Raw genomic sequence first — 10,954 nt, 5'->3', positions numbered from 1 at the left:
ACTTCCAAGGGATATGGTGCAGGCTCCTACCCTGGGGGTTTTTAAGAGGAGGTTAGATGAACACCTTGCTGGGGTTGTGTGACCCCAGTACTCTTTCCTGCCATGGCAGGGGGTCGGACTAGATGATCTGTTCAGGTCCCTTCTGACCCTAGAAACTATGAAACTATGAAAGATTGTTTCTAGTGTCTGGGGAGAGGATAATCTTCTCCCTTTAGTATCAGTCCAAACAGGGGGATGATATAGATGAGATTGGGATGATTTATGATCTGTACTTAATTTCAGGGAGGTTATATAGGGCAAAAAATGGCTGGCCCAATCTCCTCCGGCTCACCTGAGGAGATGTTCTAAGTTAGACTGAGTACAGACTGAGAGAACATAATGCAGAGAACATAACTAGATTTAATAAGATGGCTGAGCCTGTGGCAGTGGGGATCGGCATTATATTGGAATGTCATAGGATGGGAAAGAACTAAGCGGAGCCTGGACCTCATGGAAAGAATGCTTCTGACCTCAGCTTAGGATCAAAGAAACTGAAGTAAAGAGGCGACTGTAAAATGCTCAAAGAGATGCATGGAGGGAGGTTAGAGGGAGACTCTAAGGCTGCTTATACACATGCTCCGTGGTGGGGAGGGGTTAATTACAGTGACTCTTGGATAGCCACTCTAATTAAAATGCCGCAATGTCATCTGTATTAAGCCCCTGCGCATTTAAAAATGGACCCGGATGTTTATCTATACCTCCTCTAATGAGATGTAGATAAACCACCCTAAGGCAAAATGTGCAGGGGCTTAAAACACATGATGCTGCAGCAAGGCTGGAACATTCTAATTAGTATGCTGATGAGCACATGTTTAGGCAGCCTAAGACTTTATTTTGTTTGGGTGATTTTTTGGGTGATGGTTGGATAGTACTATGGAATGAACAACAAACGGGATATTACAAGTTAATCTGCCCTAGAGTTAGAAGCTACTCTGCCCTTCTTTATACACAAAAGCAAATTAAAGATTACAGAACATGTTTACATGCCTGGTCAGCCTGTTTGACAATTCATGACTATTTATGTCTCTGGAGACTTAAAGTTTAAATATATGAGTCTACTCTCATTGTCAGAGAATGACTCCTAACTCAAGGTACAAAGTCCATTTGAGTCTGAGTTCTTGGTATAAAGTTTAATGGTGTTTCCCTATTGAAGGGTGTTGACCTAAGTACTTACCTCATCTAGAGTCAGTCTTTACTTCGCAGAGAAGGATTCACTTCCCTCCCCCACCACAGGTATAGCTCTATGCCTTGTAAATTAAAATATGCTTTTTGACTTCTAAAGTTTTATCTGTCTGACTTTGACAGCCATCCTTCTGCGTAGCAGTGCTGCTGTCCTTTTTCATCATGTCACTACTGAATCCTTCTGATGCCATCAATGTAGACATTGTCAATATATAAACATCACAAGCAGGGGACCTGGTATTTTATATCAGTCAAAACACTCTGCCTGAGTCTGGAGACTAAACCTTGCAGGAGTTGAACATAATTACTGTACTTGAGTTAAGTCTTTGACAAAAGTCACCTGAAATTTAATTTCCTTAAGGCCCTATGCATCCTGCTGCATGGTAGATGGCACTTGTGGATTTCTTACCTGGGGTAGGTAATTACACTATTACCTCTTTGGATCTCAAAACATTTCTTATAGCTACCTACAAAACTTAGAAGTTATCTGAATTCTACGAGGATGTACTTTACATTTTCTTTGAGGACCTCAACCAAAACCAATTAAAGTTTGTTGGAAGATTCCCACTGACTGCAACAATCATTAGTCTGGACTCTGCTTTTTTGAATTTCACGAAATATCTAAAATGGGGAACCATATCCTTATAGCACTATAATAAATTCCACGTACTGGTAATACCTGCGCATTGTCACCTAAACCCAGCACTTTCTATCTTCAAATCATTGAGAAGATACTAAGACATGTTCATATGTCTTATATAGGTAACCTGAATTAAGACAGCTGTAATCACCAACTCCAGGCTTTCAAAGACCATGAGACAGACCCTCAAAAGTAATGAAAATGGCCTAAAAATAATAAATGTTAGTTTCTTTTTATTTGCCTTCAGTTTTTTTCAGGGTTAGCATCCTGTTTTCAAATTTTTCTTCACAGCCACAATAGGTAGAAATGTACATTTTTTTAAAAGGGAAGCTCAGATTCTAATATAATCATATGACCCCAGGAGCTGAGGCTTTCAGAAACACATACGTATCATGAGATTCCAATAATTTCTCCAGAAATATGTCTTACAGAATTTAATACAAGCAAAACATAGACAATATTCCAAATGTGATAGCCTTCTCTAAATATCCTTGTTATTGGATTGAGTAGGTGGTATAAAAAAGCAACAAAGGGTTTTCATTGTTTTCTAAATGCTAAAGAACTTCTCCCATCAGGGAAGTCAAAGCAGAAGTCCTACTACAACAAAATTTCTCAGGTAAAAAATAGTGGACTGAGTTGTGTTAACCCCCTCTGATGGCTGCTCACATGACAGAAAGTGAATGGGAAGGTGTTTAAGACAACATTATGCAGTATCCAGATCGCATCAGAGACTTCCATGTGCCATTATCAGTTTTTTTGAGTAACATAATATGAACGTTTCCAGTATAATAAATACTGCTATATACAGAGTATGTACCACAGTGGGAAAAAAAGCAAATGCCAATGGTGGCCATTAATTCGCTCTTCAAAGCATCACATGTAATATGAAAATCAGCCACTCCTTGCCTCTACTATAACAAAATCTTATGAATGAATATTGTTCCAATCTACACCTGCTCATCTATAGGGAATGAAGCTTAGTATAGTGTAAGCAGAGCCACCCCTGCTCTTGAGGCAAATCATGCAGGTAGTTAGAGGTGGTGGAAAGCAACCAACCTGAGCAAAAACAAACAGTGCCTTCCCTGTGCCTCCCAGGCCCAGCAACTGATCCCTTCCTTTGGAGTGTTTTTTCGCTCACTGTTTTTACAAACCACAGGGGGCAGCAGCATGGCCAACCTTTTTGAGGCTTCTCTTTGCTTACCCTATTGTCACAGAGTATCTACCTACCTCTATGTCCCACCTACCTCCAAAACCAGCACAGACAAGGCAACAGCTAAGCCACTGGCTGGAAACGCCTTGCTCATTGTAGTCTGAGATTTGGAAAGACAGTGTGTGCTGAACCCTGACCAGCAGGCTCCATCTGGAGGCTCAGCTAAGTATTACTCTCCCCCCACTTCCAGAGACATCCTGCCTTGGTCTCTGAAGGGAAAGAGAAATGTTCTGTGTACATATGGGGACAGTAACAAGCAAGTCTGAGAGTGATGCAGTGCAGGGCAAAGCACGGTATTATCCGAAGAAGCAAAAAAATAAAGCAGGAATTGACAGGGAAGACTAGAGAGAGCAAAGAAAGAGATGGCACCCTCTCTCCCTCCACACACACACAAACTGGACAGGGGAAAGCAATAGGACTGAAAACACCTCAGCAGAAAAAATACGCACTACTAAGTACAGACATTCAAAAAGCTTGAATCAATTCAATCTTTGCAGGTTAGTTTAACCTACATAAATTGCACCAAGAAGCAAGTGAACAGACATTCACTTTTGATTCTGGAAATGCAGGCACATGCCTGCAGCGGCTCAGCCCAGAAGCCAGGGGGTGCAAGAGCAGCACTCCCTTTCCTTCAGCAGTGGGCCAAAGGCTGGAGGGAAGATGACCTGAGGAGAGGGTGTGGCCAGGTCCTGGCAGGCCGACTGGGGAGGAGTTTACACCCCCACCCTGGCCTGTGAGGTCCCCAATTAGGGTGTGCCTAGAGGAGAAGAAGCCCCTGCCAGGCATTCCCTCCTTTTAGTAGCCTGCCTGGCAGACCCCGGGGGGGATTACAACACTTCCACCTCCCCATTTGCTTCAGGCTGCCATTGGGGCTGGCCATGCCCCCATCTGCTTGAGCAGCGAGCAGGTGGGGGATGTCTGACAGGGGCTTCTCCACCTCTCCCAAGCAGACCGGGTTGTGTCCCCAGCCAAGCTTCTCACCCCCATGTCAGCCAACCCTCTCTGCTCTGGTTGGAGAACAGAGGGGTGGGGCCAAGCCTGCTCTGCTCAAGCAGATAGCACAGCCCAGCCCAGGGCTGCAAAGCATCCTAGGATGCTGGGGGACTGTGACTTAACTTGAACCACGAAGGGGTCTGGGACAGAAGTTTCATAAACTGGTTTGACCTAAAGTAGTTAAGTCTGGTACTCTATTCAACCAGGTTTATCTTAAATCAGTTTTGGCCATTTTGAAACTGGTTTACGTGTGCTGAACTTCTGTTCTGTTACAGGTTTAAGCTGGCGTCTGATCACTTAAACCAGTTTATGTGTAACTTCTGTTCCTAGCTTAAGGGCCTGCCCCCATGGCAAAATGCATTGTTATACAGAGACATTCAAGCTGTCCTGGACACTAAAGCAGTATAGGCACTGTTAATATGGCACACAGCCCAGGCTAACACCCATGTTAATCAAGGTGGAGTGCCATGCTAACGCATTTATGCCAAGCCAGCTCAGATCCCTCTGCACAACCCTATACTTTGCTGTCTAGACATGCCCTGAAGAAAACTGATTTGAGAAGCAAGCAGGAAGAAGAAAAAATATCTGGAGAAAGAGGTTGCAACTACACAAGTATTTTAATATGCAGTAGACTATTTTATTGCATATTAAAGTGTTACGTAAAAAACAACATTATGCTAATGTGCAGTAAAATAGTCTACTGCACATTAAGCGTCACTAAAAAAGCATGCAAATGTGCTACTGTGTATTAGCGCAGTCTAATGTATATGAATTTAGTACCTCACATTTGAAGGTACTAAATTTAATGAGCATTAGAAAAGGTGCATTAATACATGTATAGACAGCCCCAGAGAGAAGGAAAAAGGAAGAGAGAGAAGGAAAAGCACAAAGAAAAGCATGGTTAGAGAAAGCTGAACACGAAAGTGTTAAATAACACTTGGGATGGGATAAAAGAGTTGGACTGATGGGGAGGAAAGGAGGAAAAGAGCAAATATTTTGCTGCTGACACAGAGCAGCCAAACCCCTTGGGTTAGCTTTGACTGTAATGAAAAAGAAATGAATGAAACACACTGCTAACCTCAGAACTCCTCCTCTGCAGTAAGAAAGGATGGGTTCACTAATCATGCCTTAGAACAGAAGAAAATGGGACACTAATCTTCTGATACTGATGAATCACTGTGTCCATAAACCAGCCAAACAGCTTGGAGGTAACTTGGACAATAAAAATGAACTAAATCCATTGACATGTGCTCCCTCAGTGAATAAAAGGTATTAAAAAACCCCCAAACATTCCACAATATCTGACTGAAGCTAGTGAGAATCTCAGCCCAGAGAGGTCTTCTGGATTTGAGGTCTATCACTGTTCAAATGGAAGCAAACTAAAATGAGACCTCCTCCAAAATATGGCTTTGTTCTGAGCCTGTTTACAGTTTGCAGGACAGGGACCTTCCAGGCTTCTGTAGGATAGCGACTCTGTAGGATAACACATCTTCTGCATCCTTGGCAGCGCAAAATCATGGTTTTTTTTTCTTATTGACACATAGAAGGGGAAAATAAAAACAAGAAGATAAAGAGGACAATATTCTGGGCCTGATATTTCTCCCATTTGTACTGGTTTTATATTAGGTACTGGAATGATTTGCGCTGATGAGATAAGAAAATCGGGTTATACTTCTTTTCAGCGTAAGCAATCAGTTTTTAACAGTACAATATTTTAAAGTACATAAAGATACAGGTTTTACTTTCAGTGTCTTGGGTAATTATCTATGGTGCACACATACCTTGCAGGCTCACTCTGGAAACTGGTGGCTGACTTGCGGCAGGAGACCTCCTGTGGAGGAATAAAGAATACTCTATATTAATAGGTTTTTATTGCTTCAAATTTATTGTTCATATCATTGCAAAATCTCTCACTGCCTACACCCACAGTCTGAAATCCCTTTCATGCTTAGTGAGAATCCCAAATTACTTCAAAGTGAAATGAGTGCTTAGTGAACAGTTTGCCAGCTGCTTCCAGTTTAAAGAAAATCTATTCATCTCACGTCTTCTGGGCCAGAGTCCATAAATTATGTAAAAACACGTCATTTCCAAAAGATACAACTACCATTTTCTCTCACATAAAGAGAAACCTGAGGGTCCCTTTGACCCATGGAGCGCTGAATTCCAGGTCCCTCTCCTGAAAATGCCTTTTCTCTCACTATTTGGACATAAAGACCTTAAGGTAATCTTAACTGCTACAGCACAGCACAGGGTGACATATATAATATCCAGGCTCATTATCAACACCTTTAGCTGTACCTAGAAGCAAACAGGGAGACAGTGCATTCATTAGAGCACTGTGCAGTATGCTCTCTGAAACAGAGCTGCATGGCGTTTTTTTGACAACTCGTATATTTGTCCTAAAAAAAAGTTAGAGGAAACGAAATCTGTTTGTGAAATCTGGATGAATTCAGCAAACTGTTTTTCTAAAAAAAATGAAAGAAAAATATGCCACAAAATGATTTAATTAGCACAAGACTTAAATGTTAAAAAAATTAAATATACATACACACACACACACACACACACACACACACACACACACACACACACATATTAAATTCTCTTTGCCTGCTTATTCTGGCCTCTAGAATTCACATTTTCAAGTTTTTCTCCGCAACTTAAACGAGATAAACCTTATTTTTCTAAACTGAAAGTCAAGATTCACTATAAGTCATTTGCCCAGGCAATGAAAGACGCTTCTGACCAAATATCTGTACCCTGTACAAATTCACAGTTAGTTGTCAAGTCTGTCTATTTTAACAGGTATAGTAAGTACAAAATTTCAAGGAAAAAAATTCCAAGATTTTATCAGATAGATTTTAAATTATATTTTGTGGTTCACATTACTGGCTACTCTAGGGATGATTAATGGTGGGTTCATATAAAGTGACTTTTTCAAAGCAAAACAGAAACATGTAACTACTTTGATCAGTGCAATATTTATTAACAGTTGATTACAAGGGTGTAAACAGAACATTTTACTTGGTTTTAATATTTTCTCCTGAACACCAGAAGAATTTCTGAAATAAAAACCAATCTTCTGACCAAACTTGCTATAAAATTAAGTGTATGGCTCACATGAAACAATGTAAATAATTACATAATCAAATAAAAAATGGATATTAAGGACTTTTATTTTTCTCAGCATAAAATTAGCTGTCATCTGAAGGAGGAAATACTCAAGTAAAATGATTGCATTGTTTAGCTCTGTGATGACTATTTGTTCAGGCTCTGCTGTTCCCATACAACTTTGGACCGATAGCTGTTGGAAGAGGCATACTTGTGTGCTGGCATCTAAGAGTGCTGACAGACATAGAGGGGAAAACCCCCCCAGCACTTTACCGAAAGAGGGATCACATCAGTTGACCTGGCTCCGCAGCATCTGTATACCTTGTGTACTTCAGCATGGCTTTTGAGTGCTTTTATCTAATAGCCGGTTGAATCACCAAAAAGCCCACTGAAGTATGTGAGCTATACAAATGCTGGGCAAGCCTGGTCAAACTGATGTGATTCCTCTTCTGGGCACAGCCTGTGGTGCAGGGGTGCACCAAGCTGAAAGTAAAACACTTTTGGGCTTTTTTTCAGGTCTGTAAGCACCCTAATAATACAGCTGAAAGCATAGGTTAGTACTATAGGTTAATCAAACCTGTATGGTCTGATATAGCACCAAGTCTGGAAAATCCAAGGTGGAAAAGGGAAAGAAAAAGTAAGAGTTCTTTTTAAATCCCTCTGCAATACAATTTACGTATGTTTAGGTCCATATTTCTGTTTTCTTGTACAATTGCTCAACCAGAAGCAGAAGACAGCTGGTGTGAGCAGAAGGTACCAGGGCCATCATCCAGCGTACGGTTCTTTCTTTTCCCAAAGAAAATGGAGAGTAGCATCACTTCCTTGACCACTGTCCAACTAGCCATAAATCATTAAGCCAATCACTTACCCACCTGACCCTTGGTCCACATTCCTACTCTTGTATTCCTCTCCTGCCCCATTTATGCCCTTTGTACAGCCCTCCTCGCTCAAGAAATTCTGCCCCAGGGACCAAGGCATTCATTTGTTCCACTCTCCTTGAGGTCAGGATCCCTCATAAGGCGGGCAGCTTGAGGAAAGTTTATTTTCTCTCCGAAAAAGAAGAGAGAGGAGGGCCTGGGTTTAGGCTGTGGTAGCTTGGAACGCAGCCAGTGCACCTCAGGTGCCTCAATGGATGTGCCTCTCCCCCTTCTCAAAAGGCCAGGCTTTTCCCATGGTAGGGCTGTGCAAAACGGCTATGTTTCATTTCTGTTTTGGATTTGGCCATTTCACAAGGACACAGATCCTGGGGCCTGTGCCCCCCGGGAAGAGCCCAGCACAGCCCCACTGCCCCTGTGTGCAGGGTGACAGCATGCTGCCGCAGCAGGCTGGGGCCAGCACCAGCAGTGTGTTCTTCCCGGCGCTCAGTGTGGGCTGCACCAGGCAGACTTAGGTGCTGGCGCTGGCCTGAAAAGAAATGGCAGCCAAAATTTCGCCCAGCCCTACGTGGTAGCATAAGTAATGAGGTTTTTTTCTCAGTGAGGGTACGAGAAGATCATTCCAAGAGGCCTGTGCTGAAAAAGCCACTCCAGTGCCCTCTGTTGCTGCTAGAAACCATAGGCAGCCACTTTTGAAAAAAAGAAATAATTTAGGTTCTGCTATGTGTTGTACTATGGTGCTACTGGTTAATGACCAGTAAAGAGTCATCCGTACTTGTACGAGTACCTGGGATTTAAACCGCATGTGTTGGGGAAGTGAATGGACACATTCCCCTCTATTACATCTGGACTCAACAGCGGTAGTACACAGGTCACCCTGCTTGTTCCTTAGGCCTAAGTAAATACAAACAATCAAAAAGCCCGAGGCTGAATCAATTCAGTCTTTGCAGGTTAGTCTAAGCTGTGTAGGTTGAACCAATAAGCGAGTGAAAAGACATTCACGTTTGACTCTGGAAATGCAGCTACATTCCTCCAGTGACCCAGGCCAGAAGCTGGGGGAAGCTAGAGCATGCATCCTTGCTCAGCTGCAGCAGACAGCTTAGGCCAAGGCTAGTCCACCCACCCTACATGGGGGAGAGGAAGTTGTGGGGGGAAGTGCAAAGCATCCTGGGATGGTGGGATACTGTGAGTTAACTTGAATCTGGAGGGGATCTGGGACAGAAGTTCAATAAATCAATTCAACTTAAATGAGTTAAGTGTAATACTACATCCATCCAGGTTTATCTTAAACTGGCTTTGACCATTTTGAAAGTGGTTTATGTACACTGAATTTCTGTTATATTACAGGCTTAAACTGGTTTCTCACTGCTTTTACCAATGTATGTGTAATTTCTAGCATAGGTGTGCCTGGGCTACCCAGCTTTTGAACCACTTTCCCTCCTTCCTATGGCAGTAGTGGGTGCAATACTCCAAGGCTGCTCTTTTCATCCAGGGAAAGGATCCAGCAGCGTCAGGAGCAGTTCTTGCCTTGATCCTCTTCAGCTCATTCAACTGGTCCCAATTCCTACATTTCCTGAGCAAGCAGAAGTATGTACATGCAAAAAAGGTGAAATAAAGGAAAGCTAGGTGATCGCTAGGTGATCTGCCTGAGAGGATGCAGAAGACATGGCCAAGGATGAGATACAATGAGAGGGAAAATTCTGAGGAACTTTCTTTTCATACCCAAACTTTTGAAGACTTAATTGCTCCAAGCTCTATTTACATGTTATTCACCTTTCTTTGAAATAGTTTTTGGGGGTTTTTTTGAACTATCCAAATTTTTCAAATCTACTGCCAGTCATTTTCTCATCTGACATTTTCTGGACAATCTTATTTGAAATAAATTACAGTGAAGTTCGCCATCTAGTTGCTAAGCCTTGAAGTACATCACAAATAATGATATGGGCTAGTATTTTCTACATATGAACAGATATTCTCACAATTCAGTCAGTTTTCCAACACTGGATGTCACTTCTGCAGACCCAATATTATGGTCTCCAAATACTCAAGCCTGCCTTTTTGTATATACAGGCATACCTGGTTTTATTGCGCTTCGCTTTATTGCGCTTCGCAGATATTGCGTTTTTTTACAAACTGAAGGTTTGTGGCAACCCTGCGTCGAGCAAGTCTATCGGCGCCATTTTTCCAACAGCATTCGCTCACTTTGTGTCTTTGTGTCACATTTTGGTAATTCTCGCAATATTTCAAACTTTTTCATTATTATTATATTTGTTATGGTGATCTGTGGTCTTTGATGTTACTATTGTACTTGTTTTGGGTTGCCACAAACCGCGCCCATATAAGACGGCGAACTTAATCCATAAATGTTGTGTGTGTTCTGACTGCTCCACCGACCGGCCGTTCCCCCGTCTCTCTCCCTCTCCTCGGGCCTCCCTATTCCCTGAGACACAACAATTTTGAAATTAGGCCAATTAATAACCCTACAATGGCCTCTAAGTGTCCAAGTGAAAGGAAGAGTCACACGTCTCTCGCTTTAAATCAAAAGCTAGAAATGATTAAGCTTAGTGAGGAAGGCATGTCGAAAGCCGAGATAGGCCGAAAGCAAGGCCTCTTGCGCCAAACAGTTAGCCAAGTTGTGAATGCAAAGGAAAAGTTCTTGAAGGAAATCACAAAGACTCCAGTGAACACACGAATGATAAGAAAGCGAAACAGCCTTACTGCTGATATGGAGAAAGTTTTAGTGGTCTGGATAGAAGATCAAACCAGCCACAACATTCCTTTAAGCCAAAGCCTAATCCAGAGCAAGGCCCTAACTCTCTTCAATTCTATGAAGGCTGAGAGAGGTGAGGAAGCTGCAGAAGAAAAGTTTGAAGCTAGCAGAGGTTGTTTCATGAGGTTTAAGGA

The 10,954-nt window shown here is 42.2% G+C and overlaps 1 protein-coding gene across 1 annotated transcript in view; it reads right to left on the bottom strand.

Annotated features, from left to right (window-relative positions):
• Nucleotides 1–10,954, bottom strand: part of PDE4B (phosphodiesterase 4B) — a 287,515-nt gene that overhangs the window by 64,874 nt on the left and 211,687 nt on the right. Inside the window, exon 5 of the mRNA XM_019531586.1 lies at nt 5,846–5,895. Coding sequence (XP_019387131.1) covers nt 5,846–5,895 — 50 coding nt within the window. The remainder of the gene's footprint in view (nt 1–5,845; nt 5,896–10,954) is intronic.

The sequence above is a fragment of the Crocodylus porosus genome, unplaced genomic scaffold (genome assembly GCF_001723895.1).
Source record: "Crocodylus porosus isolate Cpor-Errol unplaced genomic scaffold, CroPor_comp1, whole genome shotgun sequence".
NCBI classification, from domain to species: Eukaryota; Metazoa; Chordata; order Crocodylia; family Crocodylidae; genus Crocodylus; species Crocodylus porosus.
The sequence above is the reverse complement of the archived record's forward strand: the minus strand, read 5'-3'. Positions and strand labels throughout refer to the sequence as shown.